Source organism: Nilaparvata lugens, chromosome X (assembly GCF_014356525.2).
Source record: "Nilaparvata lugens isolate BPH chromosome X, ASM1435652v1, whole genome shotgun sequence".
Taxonomy (NCBI): domain Eukaryota; kingdom Metazoa; phylum Arthropoda; class Insecta; order Hemiptera; family Delphacidae; genus Nilaparvata; species Nilaparvata lugens.
This window is the reverse complement of record NC_052518.1, coordinates 26,889,319-26,914,318: the sequence shown is the minus strand read 5'-3', so window position 1 is coordinate 26,914,318 and position 25,000 is coordinate 26,889,319. Positions and strand designations below refer to the sequence as shown.

Sequence of the window (25,000 nt, the reverse complement as noted above, 5' to 3'; positions counted from 1 at the left end):
GAGGATTATGATCATTTTGTTGAACTGTGCAATAGACTTTGTATTATCACAGAAAGAGCGGAAACCAGGTACAATGTTGCGGAGTCCGACGCAAAAATTTACGAGAGATTTGAGAAAATTGAACAAAGTGTTGCGAAGCTTGCGGTGGGGATGACCAACGGTCAAAACGCAAAAAAAATCTTTCGCGGAGGTGGTCCAACTACCGACTAGGAGGAAGGCAGCTGATGCTGTTGGCCAAACCGGAGAAGCAGCCGTACAACCAGCAGCCAAACCAACCAAAACAGAGCCCAAGGTCAGGAAAATCACACCAAAAGAGAACGTCTTGATTGTGAAACCGGAGAACGAGACTACAGACGAGAAACAGAGCAGTGAAAATATCCGAAAAATTTTGAAAAAGAACATTAGTAGAGAACAGAATCTCAAAATAAAAAAAACAGTCAACGTAAGAGGAGGTGGATTACTGCTGGTGCTAGACCCTAAGACTGAAAAGGATAAGTTTTTGAGTAATAAAATATTGCAGGAAAACGAAATAAAGGTAAGTGAGCCACTAATCAGGAAGCCAAAAGTAATAATTTACAATGTTTGTAGTGATATGGAAATCAATGAATTAACTGAGGAAATTTATGAGCGTAACTTTTCCTTAATGGATAAAAATAAATTCTGCACAAACTTTAAGCCAAAATTTAAGCTAGGGCCAAAAAATGAGAAAACTGTCCACTGGGTCATTGAATGTTCGGGTGAAATTAGGAAGGAAATGATAAACAAACAGAGAATTCTTATAGACTGGAATTCCTGTAGAGTTCGAGACTATACAGCAGTTTCAAGGTGTTTCAAGTGCCAGAAACTGAACCATGTAAGTAAGCATTGTCCTGATAGCCAAAGTACTTGCGCACACTGTGCCGTTAAGGGTCATGACATCAAGGAATGCCCAAACAAAGAAAAAAGTCCATGCTGCATAAACTGCTCGAAAAATGAAAAAAATCACAACAATAAAGCAAATGATAAAGATTGCCCCACCTACCGAAAAGCGTTACAACAAATCATAGATAAAACAGATTATGGTATTTAAAAAAATAATTAATAAATTGATAAATAAAAAAATTAGCAATAGCTCCATGAGTTATGAGCCTCGAAATGTAGATCTCGCCCAAGTTCTAAATCGTATAGAAATATTCAACTCAACCTGTAAAACTCCTAAAAGTAGAGTAAATCTTGTATATAATTTTGGTGAACATGTAGATGTAATGATAAGTTTTGTTAAATTAAGTAAGGGTAACTTTAAAACATCCAAGGGTTTCGCAGCTCTGACGAGAAAAACTAAATTTACACATGAAGAATGGATACAACTTGACCAATTAAAAAATACTAATATAAAACTCTTTCAAAATCTTGTAAATAATAATCCATTATTATTGATAGAATGTACCAAAGAAATTGAGCTCAACTTCTTTTCAATTTTCAAAACCTTAAACAAATGGGCTGAAACAAATTATCCATTAATTGTTGGTGTTGATTGTTTCAATGATTTTCTTGAGATGACTGCCACTAGTCTATTGAGTAATGTGCTGGAGGCGGATAGTCTTAGATTTGTATTCGCGTACCGTGGCTATTGTGAACTTAGATTCCTCAACATCCCTGATGCTTCTGATAGCTCAAAATGTCCACCTGAAACCCCATTAGGATTTTTCCCGGGCTATACAAAACTCGAAGTTTACTTAAACTCTATGATAGAACTTCGTCACATTATTCAAAAGACTGATACAGAAAATGCGAAGATATACAAACAACTTCTCTCAACAATAACACAATCCAACATTGCAAGCTCGAACGGAGAAATTATGAATGTTTTGAAGGGAGTATGAATATTTACGATAATACAATAAAGCGATTTCTTTTCAGAACAAACTTAGTTTACACAACGGGTTTTTGCTTGGAAGAGGGAGGGAAGTACGTAAAATTCCAGCCCCACCAATCAAGATTCGAAACTATGGAAAGATACGTCCTGGTGACCAAAGATACAATACTTATGCTTAATGGCAAATTATTAGCGAATATAAATAAATTAAACTTTAAGGATTGTAAGTTACCCAATATTAAATGGTATGACGGAGTACCTGGTTGTGGGAAATCCTACTTCATAGTTTCTAAGCATAATCCTGGAAGAGACCTTGTCCTTAGTCAAACACGAGCTGGCATAAAATCTATTCGTGAAGAAGTGGTTAGGATGCATGATATCGATGATGAAAGGAGCATAAACTTAGATTATAGAACTGTGGGACCTTACATTATAAATAGCTCGGGTGAAAGAGTTTTCATTGATGAAGTATTATTAATGCATGCTGGTTACATTGGTTACATAGCTGAATTGAGTAAAGCACAATAAATAATTGTAGTTGGTGACTCACAACAGTTACCTTACATTGAGAGAAGCTGCTTGGAAACGAAATGGCATGAGATGTGTGGCTGCTTGTGTGAGCCGTATGCATACCTTTCAAAAACCCGCACATGCCCAGTAGATGTTTGCTATGCACTTTCCCCCCCCCCCACTATAACATCATCGCTACGCTAAATAGTAAAATCTCATCCATACTTCCGACACACACATTAGGTCAACATCATTTTATATTATCGGAGACCCTTTTTTTGACCTTCACACAGGAGGAGAAACAAAGAGTAGCTGAAACACTAAATTGGGCAGAAAATACTTGGAAAGGATGGAAACTTCATACTATTCACGAAGCGCAAGGACTAACATCTAAAAACGTAGTATTAATAATTAATATTCAATCAACTAGTATACAGGTTCAGGAAATACATGCATATTTTAATGAGCTAATTATTAGAGTAGATTACCGGAACAGAGACATTTATAACAGTATCCAACATGCAATAGTTGCTCTTTCACGCCACACCAATACTTTCAGATATTCAACTACGAGTGTAGAAAAAGATGCAATAGACAAACTCATTGATAAATTAAGAACAACAAATGAAACTGATCTTGAAAAGTGGAACAGGGATAGATTATGCATGCTTGATAACAGACTTGATCATGGCTGATATTGATGAAATTCTTACTTTGCTGGAAATTGATAACATCACTCCTGAAATCGATGAGTATATCAATTATGTTCCTTCAATAAATGGAAAAAATATTGAATTCTTAAATATCTTCTCGACCAATATCCGCAGCCTTCATGCAAATTTCAATCAGTTAATCTGTTGAATAAACAGCTTAAAAACAGATATCCATGTAATAGTTCTTACTGAAACTTGGCTAACCGAGAACATTCCATTTACTTACAAGATCCCAGGTTACACCGAAGTAAATAAATATTCGAAAATTAACAAATGCGACGGTCTGTGCATTTATATTAGAGATAATATTGATGTCAATGTGATCGCTTGTGACATTGTTGATGCAAACTCGTTGTGCTTGGACTTGAAAACACCAAATGATAAAATGTTCAGAGTTATAGGAATTTATAGATCACCCAGTAATCATAACACCGAGAATTTTGTCAACAGCCTAAACCATTTCCTTGACAATATACCAAATTCAATGAGTGTTTGTATGGTTGGTGATATAAATATAAATATTCAATCAACTAGTATACAGGTTCAGGAATACATGCATATTTTAATGAGCAAAGGCTTTAAATCTCATATAAATGGAAGTACTAGAGTATTAACCACATCTGAATCGTGCATAGATCATATCTTTTTCAAAAACACAAATAGCAATTTCAGCTTTATATTTGGGAACATCTTTAAGACAACAATAACTGATCATTATTCGGTTCTATTACATTTAGGTAATGAACGGAATCCCGAAACCACTTCAAATAGAAATATGCCTGCAAACAGCATAAAAATATAAAACTACAGACTTCTTGCTGAAAAATTTAAAAAAGAAAACTGGAATACAATTTTTGGAAATGAAGATATAGATATACTTGTTGAAAAGTTTGTGGAACGGTTAAATGGTATTATTAATTCAGTCAAAACTGAGATAAACATTCCTCGCCGAAATCACCCTTTGAAGCCTTGGATAACGCAAGGAATAATAAGATCAATTACTATACGGGATAGAATGCATGATAGAATAAGGAAAGGTCCTGCAAATGCTGATTCAATAAATGAATACAGAATTTATCGGAACACATTGAATAGGCTCATAAGTGAAGCGAAGGAGAAATATTATAAAGTTAAAATAGAGCAATGTCAAAACAATAGTTGAAAGCTTTGGAGGAGTATTAATGAGGCAATCGGGGAAGGAAAAAAGGAGTGTAACAGGATCAGAGTTGAGGCCAACAGGCTAATATTATATGACTTTTTACCAATGAATACTTTTAATGACTTTTTTACCAATGTTGGTGAAAGACAGGCTATAGCTTTCAACAATGAACTAGCGAATTCTCCCAACTTTGATCACAACAACGATATAACCGAAACACCTCTACTGAATTCTTTCTTCATGAGACCAACAGATTCTAAAGAAATTGAAGAGACAATAAAACAGCTGAAGAATAATTGTGCCCCAGGAATGGATAATCTCAATAACACAGTACTGAAGCAAATAAGCCACACTATTTCACAGCCACTAGCCACGATTTTTAATAAATGTTTTGAGCAAGGCTACTTCACCAAACACTTCAAAAAAGCCAAAATAAAACCTCTCTTCAAGCAAGGAGATCCATCAAATCCTGGCAATTACAGGCCAATCAGTCTTATCAGTAATCTGGCAAAAATTATGGAAAAGATTATAAAGAAGAGATTAGTCATGTTTTTGAGCAAACATAAAATAATAAATGAAAATCAATTTGGATTTCAGGCTGAGAAGAGTACGGAAGATGCATTAATTAAATTTGCTAATACTGTTTCACAAAACCTGAACTCTAATTACAAATCTATAGCGGTTTTCTTGGATATCAAAAAAGCTTTTGATACTATTCCACATTACTCCCTTTACAATAAACTCGAGATATATGGCTTCAGGGGAATTTTTCTAGAATTGATTAAAAGCTATTTGAGAGATAGAACACAGTCTTTAATAATAAATGGATGTACTGATACCTCTAAAATGACCTCTTACGGGTTGCCTCAGGGAACTGTACTTTCACCAATCCTTTTTATTATTTATGTGAATGATTTACTGAGCCTGAAACTAAAAAACTCAACAACTATATCATTCGCAGATGACACTGCAGCTGAGCTGTTTTCTATGGAAAATCGTGGATCGAGGCTCATGAAATTGCAGAACAGAATTGTTTTCTCATTAAAAAATGGTTAGACAAAAACACTTTGAGCTTGAACATTGATAAAACCAATTACATCACCTTTGCACTCAATACAACTGGTAAACCCGACGAAAATATGAATCTGAGACTACATTCAAACTGCAACATGAACTTCAATAACTGCACTTGTCCCATAATAAAAAGAGTAACAAGCACAAAATATCTAGGCGTCATAATAGATGAATATTTAAAGTGGGACATCCATATCAAATTTTTATGCAAAAGAATCAGATATCTTTCTTATAATTTCTACGAAGCAAAAAAAAATTCTAAACTCAAGTCATCTTAAAATGGTATACTTTGCACTGGTACAGTCCATAATTCAGTATGGTATTACAGTATGGGGGGCTGTTATAATTCCCACTTGGAAGAGCTTTTCATAATTCAAAAATCAATCATTAAAACAATCTTAAATAAGCCTAGACTTTTCCCAACCAACCTGACTTTTGAAGAGTTTAACGTGTTGACAGTTAGACAGTTGTATGTAATGAATGTAGTGAAGTATATATTTAAATATAAAAATAATTTCATTTGCACTAATAACACTATCAATAATCAATACAATTTAAGACCCACCTCTAATAAGTACCTAATCTATCATACTAACATTGAAAATATTAGAAGACAACTCATATATTTAAGCACTAAAATTATAAATAAAATTCCTGAACAAATTATTAGCTGTGCCAAGATAACAAAAAAAGTATAAACAGATATCAATGCTTGGATCAAAATTAACTACTTCTTCTACCTTTGAGAAAGTTAACAGAGAACTTTTCTGATTAGTGCGCTCACTTCCCCTACTTGTGCTCTATCAATCCTTTTCCCAATCCTTTCCAAAAATTCCAAGGATCAAAAGCCTTCCTATGACATGGATAGCCATAGTTGGAAGAACTTTTGATCCTCTATCCTTCTTCACCACATAACATGTATAATTTGCCTTCTAATATTGTAATGTGTTCTCATATTTATGTTATTTATTTTATACTGTAATGTTTTTTTTTTATTGATGTAATTAATTTTTATTTCATATTGATCTATCTTATGTGTGTGTGTGTGTGAATAAATAAATTGAAATTGAAAAAAATGGAAGCTAATTGAATTGATACTGCTTCTAATTATATTAAATTTTTATACCTTATTTTAAACATCTACAAACATCAGGAGAATATTTAGCGTCTGGGTACACAGAGAGCGATCTGCGGGCAACGGTCGGAGCTGTCTTAGTTATCTATATTTATATCCTCTCAAGACCGCTCTGATTGTTGCCGGCAGATTGCTCTCTGTGTGTCCAGGCCCTTATAGACGTCACGTGCACATAAACCTTCTAGATAATCTCATAAACCTTTAACCAATAGGATCGCGAGATTCCATTTCAAACAATTATCACGCCAATCTATACAAAAAATACGGCAGCCGCAGACTAATGAATTAAATATAAACGAACGTTCATTTAAAATGTACATTCATGTTCAAATGGATAAAGATCTTGAAGGTTTTATACTTCAAAGTTACAATATTGATTGCTTCATAACATTAAAATTAATCCGCACATCGGACGAAACAATTTCTCAATAAAGCTGGATTTGCACAGTGACAGTATAATTGCCACGAGTTCTCATTAGACTTGCACTCAGCCTAGCCAAGTGAGTATGAATTAGAACTTATTTGTTCATTAGAACTTATTGAAATTATATTTTCACTGTCACTGTCACTGTTGTGTGCGAATCCAGCTTAACAGCCACTTCTAACCACCACCATTAGCAATTTTCATTTTATTTCCAAACAATATTAATTCATTACTCCAAGTATAAATGTACTTTTGTCACACTTGGAATTCTCATTTTATTCTGTTATTTATAACAATTGTCGGCTAACGCACAAGTTTCAGCTTATACTAGTCGTGCCACAATGAATACACTATAATTGTATTTTCATTTGACATTTTGCAAAGTTATATTAGAAAAATGATAATTAAGCACTACTATATTAATGTATTCCACATTTGTTATATCAGTACAAATTTGGAAAGCTGTAGAGGGGCTGATATAAACTCAGACCACTATATGGTCAGGATTGGTTGTAGACAGCGTATTGCAGTGACAAACAACAAGAGAGCAAAAACGCAAGCTCGTTTTGATGTGGCAAAACTGAAAGAAGAGGCGGTGTCACATAGATATGAGGAATGCTTGAAGAACTATATGGAACAGAAAGAGGATGCATGGAACACTAAGGGAGTAGAGGGAAAATGGAGTATTCTGAAGGAAAGTGTGATTGGAGCTGCAAGGGAAGTTGTTGGCTCTAGAAAGAAGGAAATTCGGGCTCGCTGGTTTGATGAAGAATGCATAACTGCAATTGAAAGACGAAATAGGGCCAGAATGAAAATGATCCAGAGAAAAACACGGGGAACTGTGGAAGATTATAGATCAGAAAGGAGGATAGCGGATAAGTTATGTAGAAGAAAGAAAAGAGCATATGAGAAGCAGCAGTTGGAAAGTATAGAAGAGCATTATGGCAGAGGAGAGATGAGAAAGTTTTACAAAAAAATGAGAGAAGATAAGAAAGGGTTTCAACCCAGGGCAGTGTACTGCAAGGATAAATTAGGAAATATGATAGGAGATGAACAAGGAATAAAGAGGAGATGGAGAGAACACTTTGATGAAGTCTTGAACCATGGCCAACAAGAAGCTGAACCTGCTTATGATTATGTGAGAACGGTACAAGAGGAAGTGGGTAGACCAATGCTTGATGAGGTGAAAGAGGCTATCAAAGATCTTGCAAACAATAAGGCCCCTGGGTTAGATCTAATAACGGCAGAACTTGTTAAAAAAGGAGGGGACATGTTTGTACAAAGGATGCATGCTCTAATCAATGAAATATGGTTAGAAGAAAAAATGCCAGAAGAATGGAGCATTGGTATAATTTGACCAGTTCATAAAAAGGGGGACAAAATTGAGTGCCGAAACTACAGAGGAATCACCCTACTGGGTATTCTGTACAAAGTCTTTGCCAAAATTCTAGCAAAAAGGATGACGCCATTGATAGAATGTAATATTGGAGAATATCAATGTGGTTACCGGCCAGGAAGATCAACGGTCGACCATATCTTCACAATCAGGCAAATTCTGGAAAAATGTTATGAGTTTGATGTCAACGTGCAACAGATATATATTGATTTCCAACAGGCATATTTCTATCAGGAGGGTGAAAGTGTCTGAGGCACTTAGGGAGTTAAATGTCCCCACAAAGCTGATCCGTCTCATAAGTATGACGATGAAAGGAAATAGAGCTGTGGTCAAGATTGATGGAAGTGTTACAGATGATTTTGAGGTAAGAAGGGGACTGAGGCAAGAAGATGTGCTGTCAACCATGTTATTCAATGCAGTGCTGGAAAATATTATCAGAAATGTGACCACCAACAACCCCGGGGGCACACTAGTCAACCGGATGTGCCAAATAATGGCTTATGCAGATGACGTGACCATACTAGCAAGAAACAGGAGGGAACTGACAGAGATCTATGAAAAGCTGGAACATAAGGCAAGAGAAGTAGGCCTGGAAATTAATATGCAGAAAACTAAAGTGATGGTTATGTACAGTAGGCCAGTGAATAACGGAACGCAGATACAGTTATCAGATAGAACCTTTGAGAAAGTGAAATCATTCAAGTATTTAGGCACCCTAATAACGGAAGATAATAATGTAGCGGAGGAAGTGGATGCTAGGATAATGTCCGGAAATAGGGTGTATTTCGCCCTGCAGAATATCCTGAAGTCCAAGAATGTGTCAAAAAAAAGGCAAAATAAAAATTTACACAACAGTTTTAAAACTGTTATAGACTAATAAGTGACATTAATAAGAGAATATTCTCTAATAATTCTCTAATAAGAGAATTGGTAGCACTGGGCTGCCTTGTTTAGTTGCAAATGTGAGTTGCTCTGCATTTTTCTGTTATTTTTCGAGTATTTAGTGGAAAATTTATTAATTGTGTAACGTATAAGAAATTATTGAGTAGTGAAGTACCTGCTGTTTTAATCCAATCATCACAAATAAGTGCGGCCGATGAGTACATGAGTTCTGAAACTGACACTTACTACATTATTGTTGGCTTAGACTCCATTTTTGTGGCTGGTTTGCGCTTGATATTGTTTTGTTGAATGAATTGTCTGACTGAATCCTACTACTAAGGTGACAGTACCGTACCGTGGAGTGAGATAACGCCAGGTAATCCGGAAATGATAAGATTATTATTTGTACCTGTTGCCGATACATAACTTACGATCAGATGTTCTGTTGGCACGTGTTTCATCGCTATGGCAACGGCAGACGCGAAATAGAGTACCAGCTGGTAATCTGTCATTCTTGTGAACCGTTCAACTTCAGATAGTACACAGGTAAGCTTAGCAGTGAGCCTTACTGCTTATCGTAATCTCTGATACTGACCTCGCTTCTTTCATCTATCACCTTTGTGGAAAGCACTATACAAGAAAACAGTTTCATTCTAAAATACTTTACGAATATAGAGAACATAAATATACTTACATTCCTATCTATCTAACCTTTTCCTATGACCAATCATCTCAGGAGCTTCCTTATCTCAAACACAGCCATGAAAGCTCTCTTGGCGCTTCCTTTATTTTCCTATTCTACCATTCCTACTTATTAATTTATTGATTCAGGATTACTGTTTCCTTCGTATATATATATATATATATATATATATATATATATATATATATATATATATATATATATATATATATATATATATATATATATATATATATATATATATATATATATATATATATATAGGTATATATAGATATATATTTATCATTAAAATGCTTACGAGACGGGCATGTAACGGTTTATCTAGATTGGCCTCTGATGAAGGAACGCATTTAAGTGAAGGCATAATGCACGAAGAGGTAATAGATCTGGCAGTACAAATTCATGGTGCGTTGGGTGTCATAACTTCTCAGCACTCGAGTGAGGCTATTGCAGATGTAGTTCCTCATCTTGTCACTACATTAAATCGTCTAGATGCATGCCTAAAAATTAACACAGATCTTCAGACAAATATTTCAGACATTTCAACTGAGAACTCTCAGTTGAAAAAGAAATTGGATGAGGAGAGACAACGAAGAGCGCTTTGCTTGGAGGAATCTTTGAGTATGGAAGAGGAAGCTCAGAGTGAAATGAACAATTTGAGAGAGCAAGTTGAGCTTTGAAAAGAGGTAAAATTGAACTTAGAAAGGAACTTGTGGAAAAAGATGCGATAATATCATTGTTAAAAGCTGACTGCGCTGATATGAACACAGAGCTCCTAAATTTCACTGCAATGCAAGACAGTTTGAGAACGGGTAATTACAGGAAATTCCAAAATACAAATGTAAACTCTAACTCTCTGGGTAATAATAATAATTATTGTCTGCTCGACCATGTCAATAATGAGGAGAGCTTTCCGCGGTTATCATCTGAATCTAATAATAAAATAAAGGTACATGCTATGATTCATAGATCTCACTCTTCTCCCCAAGCTATCAGGACAAGTTCACCAGTTTCACTTAAGGATAACATAATGAATCACAGTGAATCACAATCTACTCCAATTCCAGCTCCAAAACGGAGAGTTGTAGTTCTGACTGATAGTCAAGGAAGAAACCTGTCTCAGCTTCTACAAAGTCTTGACCTAAAGGACTTCAGTTTTTTTGTGTGCTCGAGAGCCGGAGCTAAGCTGAAACACATAATTCAAGAAAGTGGATCGTTATTAACAGGTTTGACTGCGGAGGATTTTGTCATCGTTTTGGCAGGTTCAAATGATATGCATAGAAACGAACCTTATCAGCTCACTTTAAGACAAGGTATAGATGCATTATCAAGCTTGTCTATAGATGCCAATTTGATATTCTACACCATTCCATACCGACACGATGAAACTGATTTAAATGATGATATATTTATTGCGAACAATCTGATCGAGAAACTATTGAGTACGTCTAAATACCGCGGAAAAATGACAGTGACCATAAAAGATGTTAATCAAATCTTGAACAGAAAATGCTTCACTCGTCATGGTTTACACTACAGCCGGTTGGGAAAAAGACTTATCAGTAACTCGATCGGCAATACGTTGGAGAATTTTTCTGTGAAGCCAGGAAATCTTGAAAGTGAGGACGAAGCACAACCCTCGCCGCAATTACCAGTTCTGCGGCACCGTAGCTGTGATGAGAGTTCAACTGAAATCAATGGAATCGACTCCAATGCAACTGCCATCAATAAAGGCCATGAAGAGATTGAATAACCTATTTTTCAGTGTTTGGGATCTTTCCCTGTTACACCTAGTCCTCCAAACTCTCTAATGCCCGATATTATGGTCCCCACAGCTTCAAACACTACCGGTTATAACTATTCAACATTACATCAATCCCTTGAAGAGACTGATTTTTTAGATATTCACATATCAGGCCTGGCTTTGAACGGAACAATATAGATAATAATGAAAGTGGAATAGCAATTACGGCATCTAAAATAATTTATGACAACAATAGTAGTAATGATAATTATATAAATATCAATAGTTATAACTTTAGAAACAATAATTATAGAAATAATATCAATAGTACATCTCCGACAAGAAAATCAATTGAAAGAACAAGTATGGGTTTTTTATTCTTAAATCCAGGGGTTGAATAGAAAGCCTTTATTATTGGAAAATTTAGTCTCGGACTTGAACAGAGATTCAGCTGCTCCTATCTCATTCTTATGTTTAACAGAGCATTAACTGTGTAAGTATGAGCTGGTATATTCTCATCCTGAAGGGTTTTATTGCTCTGCTCAATACTGTAGAACAGAGCACATTAGAGGTGGTGCTACTATTTTTGTTGCAAACAATATTGAATCAAGAGCTTTGAACATAGATGCTTATTCTTCTGAGTTCAATCTTGAAGCAGCAGCTGTCATTATAGACAAATTAAAAGTAATAATAGTTTGTATTTATCATTCTCCAGGCCATGATCCATGTTTATTTTTAAGTTCTCTTGAAAGTCTTCTCTCTTTTTTGTCCAAGTGGGAAGAATATGTAATAGTAGCTGGAGGTGATTTCAATGCGGATTTTGATGTAACAACATCGAAGCCTACTGCTTTGGAGTTCCTCAACCTTCTTCGTCAATATAACTGCTACTGTTTAAATTTCCAGCCAACCAGAGGTGACAATTGTCTTTATAATGTTTTTGTAAATTGTCACTTGGATAGAGGAAAATGTAGAGTAGTTAGGGACTTTCTGTTCACAGACCATGATGGATTGGTGGTTAGTTTAATAACACAAAAAATAACAAAAACAGCCCTGAATTTGGAAAACACAACAAATTCATTTTACAAAATGGTTTTACCTGAGAAAAAACTTTCGAATCTGATTGATGAGTTGAGGTCTATCGACTGGAGTATGTTTGAGAACCATTACTTTTGTAATGCACAGACAATGTTTAGTATGTTTTTTGTAAACCTGACAAATGTTGTAAATTGTTTTTTAATTCGCAAACGCTGCAATCTCATCCATGATAGGATAAAAGCAGATAAAAAGTGGTATACTCCAAATTTGGCTAAGATAAAGGATAAAATTATTTATCTTGATTTCTTGTATAAATGTACTGGTGGAGTTGTAGTGAAAAGCCAATTATCATCATTAAAAAAAGAGTATGCAAGAGAAATAACAGCTGCTAAGGTTGCTGTTAGTTCGTTGATTGACTCTAGTACAAATAAGTGTAAGACTGCTTGGTCTCTGATTAAGAAAAGTTGTAACCTGTCAAGAGGGATTGATGCAATGATTTCTCCGAATTCTTTTAATAATTATTGTGTGGAATCTGTGAGTAAAATTAAAAAAGATTTATTCAAGTCAAATGTTTCTGTTGAAGATTGTTTTCGAAAAGTAGATATTAGAGGCACTTCCAAGTTTTAAGTGGAGAGCTGTTATTGAAGATGACGTGTTAAAGGCTGCAAAACATTTAAACAACTCTTGCAGTAATGATTATTATAATATGTCAAATAAATTCATAAAAAAGATAATTCCATGTATTGTAAAGCCTCTTACTAAATGTATTAACAGAATACTTCAGGAAGGTAGTTTTCCGGATGAACTCAAGATCTCAAAGGTTTGCCCTATATTCAAGAACGGATCGAGGAATGAACCAGAGAGCTATCGTCCAGTATCTTTAGTGCCTGTACTGTCTAAGCTGATTGAGATTATTATATGTGAGCAGGTTAATGAGTTTTTGAAAAAGAATAATATATTGTCTGGTGTCCAATGGGGATTTAGAAAAGGTAGAGCAACAGTGGATGCAGTTGAGGATCTGGTATGTGAGATAATTCAGGCCTTTGAGAGTAGGTGTTATGCTCAGGTCACCTTCTGTGACCTGAGTAAAGCATTTGTTTGTGTGGACCATGCTGATCTGCTGGAGAAGCTCCATTATTATGGGTTTCAAGAGAATTCTCTGACATTCTTTGACTCTTACTTGAAAAACAGAGAACAAACTGTATATATCAATGAACAATGGTCTGAGCTAATCAAATTAAAATATGGTGTACCTCAACGCTCCGTCCTGGGCCCTCTGTTATTTTTAATAAGCATAAATGACTTGCCTTACAATGTTGTGAGTAGAACAATTTTATATGCAGATGACACAACATTTTTAAATGTTTCAAATGATATTACTGAACTTTCGAATATTGTGGATGCTGCATTGGAAGAGGCAGGAGTTTGGTTTAGAGCCAACGGTTATCTTTTAAATAAAAATAAAACAGAGAATATTATATTTAGTCTTAAGCCTCACAACTGTGACAAAGATATATCCAATCATGTGAAGTTTTTGGGGGTTCATGTTGATCACAAACTGACATGGGGTAAACACATAGACTATATCAAGACTAGGCTATCTAGGGTAGTCTATCTGATTAAAAGACTGAAACAATGTGTGAATCCAAACGGTTTAAGAATGGCTTATTTTGCATTTTTCCAGTCTGTTATAAAGAACTGTTTGCTTGTTTGGGGTAACTCGTCTAGAGTAGATGAAATATTGAAGCTTCAAAAAAAAGTAGTCAGAATCATGAATGACTCGGCTTCTCTGGATCACTGCAAACCGATTTTTATTGAATTGAGAATTAAAACAATAGTTAACTTATACATTTTAGAGCTAGTGACATTCTCATTGAAAAGATTACCCTACTTGACTTTTAATAAAGATGTTCACAAGCATGACACTCGAAATAAGGGGAAAGTTTGTACCGACTATTGCAGATTGAGTAAATCTCTCAAAAGCCATACGGTACTATCAAAAAAGGTTTATAACAAGTTTTCAAACCCCCTAAACAAATATCCAAAGGATATTTTCCTCCACAAACTAGATGAATGGCTTTTAAGAAACCCTTTTTATAGTATTGCGGAGTTTTTCGAGCACACCGACATTGATTTCTAAAGAGTGCTTGAATATAATTGTTTGAAACATGTTATTCATTGTTATGAATAAACCGGAACTGTTTGGTGAGATAATATTATAATGTTTATCTGTCTAATATTTTTCTGTTTTTGAGTAAGCGAAATTTATGTATTATATATGTATGATGTATGTATTATGTTGATTATTATACTGATGACTTTGTCAATAACATGTATTTGTTCACGGCAATAGAAACATTTTGAATTTGAATTTGAATTTAGAGATGGGAAAGAAGGATTTTAAGAAGAATTTTTAGAGCAATCAAGGAAAATGAAATATGGAGGATAAGAACAAACGAGGAACTAGAAAGATTGTACGAGGATTTTATATGTTGTGAAAAGTATGAGGCTGAGATGGGCTGGTCATGTGTGCAGAATGCCGGAAGGGAGGGTGCCAAGAATGGTGCTGGAAGGCAAACCCGGAGGAAGAAGATTACAAGGAAGACCAAGAAAGCGGTGGGTTGACGATGTGGAAGAGGATTTGCGAAGACTGGGTGTAAGAAGATGGAGAAGAACAGCAGAATGTCGAGAGGGGTGGAAGGATGTGGTTTTGAAGGCTAAGGCTCTACATGCGCTGTAGTGCCAATAATGATGATGATGATATTAATGTATTTATTTATGATCTCATAGCATTCTATCTACTTAATTTGTAATTTTATGGCAAATAAATTGAATTGAATTTTTTTAAACTTACTTTCCAAGTGATTGTAAGATCGCCAATTTTGCCTCCGCCGCCTCCTATGTTAGTTGGTGCAACGTAGGGCTTATCAGGTGGAGTATTATAGCTGGGAGATGGCGCTGAAGGAATTCCATATCCCAACATATTAGCAGCTATGACTCGGAACTCGTAAGTGGACCACGGCGATAGAACATTTTCAATCGTTGCCTCTTTACGTCCATTGTAGCGGCTGATTTCATTAGCTGTGATATCTGCACGAATGATATTTCAATCAATAGTATTTCGTCAGAACAGATAAGATCAATGAAATAAACAGTAGATCATACAAAAAAGCTCACCATACTATATGCCTTGCCTACCAAAATAACAAAGAATAAGAAACGCCTTTATTGAAAAAAATTATTATTATTCGATTCAATTCAAATATTTTTATTCAACAATGTGCAGATACATTGAATAACGTCATATATAATAAAATAACAAAACAGTCAATAAGAAATTGATCACAATGAAATCAGAAAAAAATCCTGAATTGAAAGGGCAATCCTATCAGATATTTCTTCAGCTTAGCTCTAAAAATCGTCAACTCCTCTACGGACTTTACATTTCGGAGCAGCATGTTAAAAAATATTTATCTCCCATGAAAACTGTCTTCATTTTGAAAAATTCTAAAATATGTCTCTGTACGATTCTTCCGGATCTAGTATTACATCTATGTGAAATACTACTTCTCTTTTTTAAATCAGTGAATTTTTTAAAGTACATTATGACATCAAAAATATATTGCCCATAGACTGTCAATATGCCTATAGTGAGGTACACGTTATAATGGCAGTGAAGAAAGATAGGAGAAAAACGTTGCCAAGTCTCTCCATTTTGCCACTGAGTGTACACAGCTGTTACTCAATTCATCCCATTAAATTTGATCTAATAAGAATTATCATTTCCTTGATTAAATTGTCCAAACTGTCTTATCAGCTTTTAGTTTTTAAAGTTGAAAAAATTATTTCTCTTAAAGAAGAAACTGATGTTTGGGGGTTTGTCAAACCTTCTGTTTCATAATAACTAAACTGTAGGCTAACTGAAGCATGGATGAAGTCTAGGATGGTTAGTTATCAACTTTTAAAATGTCATTTCAGGTATTTTAATTTGTGTTTCTCATACGGTAATGTCTAAAAGTTATTTCATTGTATCAAAATAGCTATTTATGTATTAAGAGCATAATGCGCGACTTTATCGCTCGCGCAAAACAGTTATCAAGCGACGCGATGCGGAGCGTGATAATTTTGCAAGAGCGATAAAGAAGCATTACGCGCGAATTACATACAAAATTTTTTTTCTACAACTGCCCAAACCTGTTAAATTACTTATATCGGCGGAGTTACAATTACCGACTTTTTAGGTTAAGATCTGACCTTTTGGCGAGCTGCTTACCATCAGCTGATTGGCGAGCGTAAAGAAACTCTTCTGCGCATGCGCGAATGATTTGCGAGCGTAATGGTATATTTCGCACTTAGGGCCGAAAATGAGACTTTTCCGGCTCGAAATCAGTTTTCAAGTCCGAGGCCGTAGGCCGAGGACTAGAAAAGATTGAGAACCGGAAAAACATTTTTACCCGTGGTGCGAACGCTATTTTTCGCCACACAGAAAAATAAAACAATATATATATATATATGAAAATAATTGTTTATTAAGCACTTCTGAAAGCAAAAGTGGAAGGTCATAGCTCTAGCAAATCTGAGGTAATCTTAATATCAAGAAATTGTCCAAGTATTTTTATTTTTTATTCTGATTTGTTTCTGATTTTTTTTTACACTTTATTTAGTTCCTTGCCCTTATTGCTATTAATTTTAAGTTTAAATAATATATTTGGTTATTTTTATTTAGGTATACATTTAGAATTATTAAATTTATATTGTTTTTTTTTATTTTTATTTTTTAGTTAAGTTACCTTTATTTTTCTTTCATTTATGGTTACCAAAGGCTCATGTTGAAGCCCCTTCTTCTGGTTCCATAATCTTAGCAGGGGTTATATTAAAATTAGGGGGGTATGGTCTTATTCATGTAGTTTATTTATTTAAGGATTTGGTTTTTCTTTATTCTTATTTCTTTATTTCAGTTAGAATCTTGGGAGCTTTATATGTAAGATTTTTTTGTTTATTACAGTCTGATTTGAGGGTTTTGGTGGCTTATTCATCAGTTAGCCATATAGGTTTTGTAATTAGTGGGATTTTCACTTGTAGTTATTACGGATATATAAGTTCTTTGTGTTTAATAATTAGTCATGGATTAATTTCATCTGGTTTATTCTATTTTGTTGGTTGTTTATTTGATCGTTTTAGTTCACAGAGTTTATTTTTGATAAGGGGTATAATTAATTATTGTCCTTCTTTAATAATATTTTTTTTTTTTAATTGTAAGAAATATATCTTGTCCTCCTAGACTTAATTTAATTTCAGAGGTTTTTATTTGTTTTAGACTATTAATGTGACATCCAGCAACTTTACTTTATATATTTTTTTCTTAATTTTTTTCTGCTTGTGCCATAATTTGTTTATTTAGATTTATATGTCATGGTGGTTATTCTTATTTATTTATAAACATAGATTCTGGCTTAGTTCGTGAATATAATGTTATTTTTTTACACATTTTTCCTGATTATATATTTATTTTTAATTTAAACTATTTTATTTAATTAAATTAGTTTAATAAAAAATGTCAATTTGTGATACTGAAGATTCATTAGAATTTAATAATGTTATTTGTTTTAAATGTTAATTTTTTTTCTTATTTCTGTTGTTTTTTTTAGGTATATATTTTCATATATTAAATTTATCTTTAATCATAACTTATAATTTTTTTAGTTTCAATTCTTGTATTTACAGATTTATTTTTTTATTTGATTGATTAAGATTAATTTTTTTATCAGTTGTCTTTATAATTTCTGGGTGTGTCTTTTTATAATATAGTTTAGGTTATATAAAGGGAGACAATTTTATTATTCGGTTTTATTTTTTAGTCTTTATGTTTGTTTTAAGAATTTTTTTTTAATTATTATACCTGATATTATTTGTTTGATATTAGGTTGAGATGGTTTGGGATTAGTCTCTTATTGTTTGGTTATTTATTATCAAAATTTAAATAGTTTAAGTTCAGGTTATTTAACTTTATTATTAATCGTTTGGGTGATATATTTTTAATTTTATGTATTTGTTGTAGCTTTAATTATGGTTGTTGACATTATTTATATATTTTTTCTTTTAATAGATTAAACTATTATATATTTATTTTTTTGGTTCTATCTTGTTTAACTAGGAGAGCTCAATTTCCTTTTTCTAGTTGGTTACCTGCTGCTATAGCAGCACCAACACCAGTTTCTTCTTTAGTTCATTCATCAACTCTTGTTACTGCAGGTGTATACTTATTAATTAGTTTTAATAAATTTATTTCTATTGAGTTGAATTTAATTTTATTAAATTTGAGTTTGTTGACTATTTTACTTTCTGGTATAGGGGCATTATATGAAAATGACTTAAAAAAAAATTATTGCTTTTTCTACTATAGGGCAACTTAGATTTATAATTTTTTCAATTTTAATAGGTTCTCATTATTTAAGATTTTTACATTTATTAATTCATGCTGTTTTCAAGTCTTTACTATTTTTATGCTCTGGAATTTTTATTAGAGGATTTCTAGGTATATAGGATATTCGGTATATAGGTAATTTAGGATTTCAAAGTCCTTTAATTAGATCAAGTTTTTTAATTTCTTTATTTAGATTATGTGGTTAACCCTTTTACTCAGGGTTTTTTTCAAGGGATTTTATTGTTGAAATAGTAATTTTAACTGAAATTAATTTAATTTATTTTATTTATTTTTTCATCAATTTACTTAACTTTAATTTATTCTTTACGATTATTTTTTTATTTATATATAAATAGGGTTAAAATAAATTTATTTAATTTTAATAATGATTTTTATATAAATACTTCTTGTTTAATTCTTTTAATTTTATCTATTTTTTTGGATCAAGACTTTTTTGGTTACTAAATTTAAGTTATATTCATGTTTTTGATGAGATTTATAAATATTTAATTTTATTTTTTTTTATTTATTTTTTTATTTTAACTGATATCTTTTCTTTACTTAATAAAAATATTTATAATTTTTTGGGGTTTTTTATAGGACAAATATGATTTTTACCTTTTTTTTCTTCTAAATTTATTGTAAGCAAGTTTTTTAATTTAAGACACTTAATTTTTTTAGTTACAGATTTAGGTTGGACAGAGTACTTGGTTTCTTTAAATTTAATTAATAAATTACGTTTTATGAATATTTATTTAAATAAATTTTTATTAAATTCATTTGATGTTTTTTATTTTAATATTATTTTTAATAATAATTATATATTTAAGTAGCTTAAATTTAAAGTTTAACATTGAAAATGTTTAGATGTATTTTAATACCTTAAATAAGTTTAAGAAAATATTTTTTTTCTAATTATTGAAAATAATTTGTTTTTATTAAACTACATAAACAAGGAATCGATATATTAATGTCTTTAAGACAGTTAGCAGCTTCTTAACTATTGACTTTTAACTAGATTTTTAATCATTTTTTTTATTAACAGTAAAATGCTTCTTTTTAGCTTTAGTTAAAGTATGGAGATTTATCTCTTAAATTAAGTCGAAATTAATTTTAGTTTTACTTCTTTACTATTTTAAGAGAAACAAGTTTGTACCTTTTAATTGCAATTTAAATGTTATAATTAACTATTCTCCCCTTTATTTAGATCATTCAATAATTCCGTTTATTCATTCGTGGTAAAGACCATTTAATATACAAATTAATGTACTTAATGTAAATCATTTTTTTACTGTTTTAATTTTACAGAGATGAAAATTGGGAGTATAATAGCTATTTCAATATCAAATATAATAAAAATAATAGCAATTAAAAAGAAGTGAATAGAAAATGAAATTCGTGACGAGGAAAAGTTTGAGAATCCACATTCAAATGAGGAAGAGTTATTAATATCTAGAATTGATTTTTTAGAAATTAAAACTGACGTTGATATTAATAAAATTGATAAAAATAGAATTATTAAAAGACTTATAAATATTTTTATTTTTTCTTTAAATATTAAACCTTTTAATTGGAAGTTAATTATACTTTTTATACTAAAGAAAAACTTATTTCATCAATATAAAATAATATAAAGAAATAATCAAATTATGTCTACAAAATGTCAGTATCAGGCAGAAAGTTCAAATCTAATATGATTAATATAATTGGATTTTATTATTATAATTCTTTCTAAGGCTGTTAAAATAAAAATTGTACCTATAATTACGTGGATTCCATGGAATCCAGTTGTTAAAAAAAAAGATGAACCAAAAATTGAGTCTGAGATTGTAAATGGTGCATTTTTATATTCTCACCATTGAAGAATAGAAAAGTATAACCCTATTGTGATAGTAATAATCATTCTTTTAATTGTTTGGTTTAATTTTTTTCTTAGAAGAGAATGATGGGCTCATGTAATTGAAGCTCCAGAACTTACTAAAATGATAGTATTAAGAAGGGGGATTTCTATTGGATTAAATGGGGTTACCCCTTTAGGGGGTCATCTTATTCCAATTTCAATACTAGGGGCAAGTCTAGAGTGTATAAATCTTCAGAAGAATGATAGGAAAAATATAATTTCTGATAAAATAAATATAATTATTCCTATTTTAATTATTTCTTTGACAATTTTTGTATGGTCACCTTTAATTGAAGATTCTCGTTTTACATCACGTCATCATTGAGTTAGGTTAATTATTATAGTTAATCTAGATAGATAAAATAATATAGGTTTTTCATTTATTAAATTAATGAATCAAATTAAAATAGTTAACATTGAAAATGAAACTAGAATAGGTCAAGGTCTTTTAGTTACTAAATGAAACGGATGGTTTTTTTCATATGGTACTTCTGAAGAATATATGGTTATTAAAATAGAAAATACATAAGCTTGAATTAGGGCAACTGAAATTTCAAATAATATAAAAAAAAATGGATTAATCCAATTAATATAATAGTTTTTATTTCATTGATATTACCTAATAGAGTTATTAATAAATGACCTGCAATTATATTAGCAGAAAGTCGTACACTTAATGAAATTGGTCGAATTAAATTTCTAATTGATTCAACTAAAATTATAAATGGGGCTATTATGGTGGGGGGGGGGTTCTTACAGGCAAAAGATGTCTAAATATGAGGTTGGTGAAGTTCAATCATCTATATGTCATTAAAGAAATTCAAATGGGTAATCCAATTGCAATTGATACTGAAAGGTGTCTAGTAGGAGTAAATGTATATGGTGAGATTCCTATTAAGTTAATAGTTAAGATAAAGATAAAAATTGTTTGTAAGTTTAATATAAATTGCTTATTAAAATAAATAAAATTCATTTCTTTTATAATGATTTTTTTTTAAATTAATTTAGTTATAGAATTTCGAGATTCTGATATTCAGAATTTATTTGGTATAAATAGTAAAATTAATATTAAAGAAATTCAGTTTGTTCATAATGGAGAAGGTGTTCTGGGGTCAAAAGATGAAAATAGATTTCTTATTATTTTTTTTCAAAAAATAAGTTTATTTTAATTAATTTTAGTGTAAAATTAATTGAAATAAACTTATTTTTTGAAAATATTAAAGATTGTAAAATTAGTTACAAATAAGATTGTTATTCATCTGCATGGAGATATTTGTGGAATAAAGAAATACTAATGGAGTAATTTTAATTTGACAAATTAAGGTTTTAATTTAAACTAAATTCTCCCATTAAGAGTATTCTTTAGTTTACTATAGATTGGTTTAAGAGACCATTACTTAATTTCAGTCACTTAATGACCAATTCACTTTATCCATTTTACAAATTTTTCTAGTTTAATAGATTCAAGTATAATAGGTATAAATCTATGATTTGTTCCACAGATTTCGGAGCATTGACCAGTAAATAATCCGGGTTTTTTAATTAATATTCTTGATTGATTTAGTCGTCCTGGGATTGCATCTATTTTTACTCCTAAACTAGGAATTGTTCAGGAATTATCCGTAGTTGGGTAAGGAAGGGGGCTTTTATTCGATTATCAACTTCAATTAGTCGTAAGTCACTAATTTTAGAATATTTTATGTAGGAATCAAATTCTTTTTTTAGCTTATCAGAATATTAATAAGATCAGTATCATTGATGACCTATAGATTTAATTGAAATTGTTGGATTAATTAGTTCTTCTATAGAATATAAAATTTTAAGTGAAGGAATTGCAACAAAGAAAAGAATAATTGTGGGTAGGATAGTTCATCAAGTTTCAATAACTTGATTTTCATTAATATTTAAATCAATAAGTTTATTAAAAATTAGTGAATTTAATAAAAATACAATTATGGTTATAATTGAAATAATAATAGATATGGTGTGGTCATAAAAAAAAGTTAGTTGTTCTATAGTGGGGCTATAGGCGTCAGGCAGATATAATTTAGTTCATGAAATTTCTAAAAGAAATGTATGGTTTCATGAATGAATTTTAAATTCATTACACTATTCTGCCATATTAGAACTTAATTAATATGGGAATTTCATTAAAGGAGTGCTCTCTAGGGGGTAAGTTTATTTTTCATTCAATTGACTGAGGATGATTGGTTTTAAACACTAATTTTCGTTTAAATCTTAATCTTTCTCATATAATAAATATTAATATTAAAATTCTAATCAAGGAAATAAATGAACCCAAAGAAGAAAAAAGGTTTCACAGGGTATATATATCTGGATAGTCGGAGTATTGTCGTGGTATTCCAGTTAATCCTAAAAAATGTTGGGGGAAAAATGTTAAATTTACTCCTAGAAATATAGAATAAAATTGAATTTTTAGTCATTTATTATTTATGTTTCTACCTGTAAATAAAGGAAATCAATGGATAAATCTAGCGATAATAGTGAATACTGCTCCTATGAAAAGGACGTAGTGAAAATGAGCCACTACATAATAGGTATCATGTAAGATAATATCAATTGAGGAATTTGATAGTATTACACCCGTTAATCCTCCAATAGTAAAAAGTAAAATGAATCCTAATGATCAAATTATTTGGGGGGAAAAGTTCATTTTGGAACCATAAATCGTTGCGATTCAGCTAAAAATTTTAATTCCAGTGGGGACTGCAATAATTATAGTAGCTGATGTAAAATAGGCTCGGGTATCAATATCTATACCTACAGTAAATATATGGTGAGCTCAAACAATAAAACCTAAAATTCCAATTGCAATTATTGCATAAATTATTCCAATAGATCCAAAAGTTTCTTTTTTTCCTCTTTCTTGTATAATAATATGAGAAATTAATCCAAATCCTGGAAGAATAAGGATGTAAACTTCTGGGTGACCGAAGAATCAGAATAAATGTTGGTAGAGGATTGGGTCTCCACCCCCGGTGGGGTCGAAAAAGGATATATTTAGGTTTCGGTCAGTTAATAGTATAGTAATTGCTCCTGCTAGAACAGGAAGGGATAAAAGGAGTAAAATAGCTGTAATTAATACAGATCAACAGAATAGGGGCAACTTTTCTATTGAAATATTTTTTGATCGTATATTAATAATTGTTGAAATAAAATTAATTGCGCCTATAATTGATCTAACCCCTGCAATGTGAAGAGAGAAAATGGTTAAATCTACAGATGGACCTGAATAGGATGTTACTCTAGAAAGGGGGGAGTAAACGGTTCAACCGGTTCCAGAGCCAGTTCCAGTGAGAGATCTTGATATTAATAAGATTAGAGATTTAGAGATGGGGGTAAAAGTCAAAATCTTATATTATTTATTCGTGGGAAGGCAATGTCTGGTGCACCAATTATTAAGGGTACTAATCAATTACCAAAACCTCCAATTAGAATTGGTATAACTATAAAGAAAATTATGATAAAAGCATGTGATGTAATTAAAACATTATAGATTTGATCATTTTTAATTAGGGATCCTGGTTGGGTTAATTCTGATCGGATAATTATACTTCTTATGGTTCCTACAAATCCTGATCAAATACCTAGAATGAAGTAAAGGGTCCAATGTCTTTATGATTAGTAGATATTAGCCATTTTTTCATTAACTAAAATCTAAATAGGGTGTCTGATTTAGGTAATAAATTGTAAATTTATTTAAGGGTTAACTTCCTCCTATTAAACTAATCAACGCTTAAACCTAAGGAATATTTTCAACTTTGAAGGTTAATAGTTCAGATAACTTAAATACTTCGGTTTTTCTAAACCTTATATTCAAAAATGATTTTAAATTGCAAATTTAAAGGTGAATATGTTTTCTAAGGTGCTTATATTCAAAAAATTAATATTATAGGGAATACTATTAAATTTAGAATAGAAAAAGATTTAGCTGTATTGTTCTTAAAATTTTTCTTTTTAAAGGAAAAATTGTTTATACAGAAAGAATTGATTTGAATATACATAAATATTGAGATTATGGA

The 25,000-nt window shown here is 31.7% G+C and overlaps 1 protein-coding gene across 1 annotated transcript in view; it reads right to left on the bottom strand.

The window, feature by feature from the left end:
- Nucleotides 1-25,000, bottom strand: part of LOC111044849 (contactin) — a 104,163-nt gene that overhangs the window by 13,487 nt on the left and 65,676 nt on the right. The window contains exon 15 of the mRNA XM_039441866.1: nucleotides 15,488-15,723. Coding sequence (XP_039297800.1) covers nucleotides 15,488-15,723 — 236 coding nt within the window. The remainder of the gene's footprint in view (nucleotides 1-15,487; nucleotides 15,724-25,000) is intronic.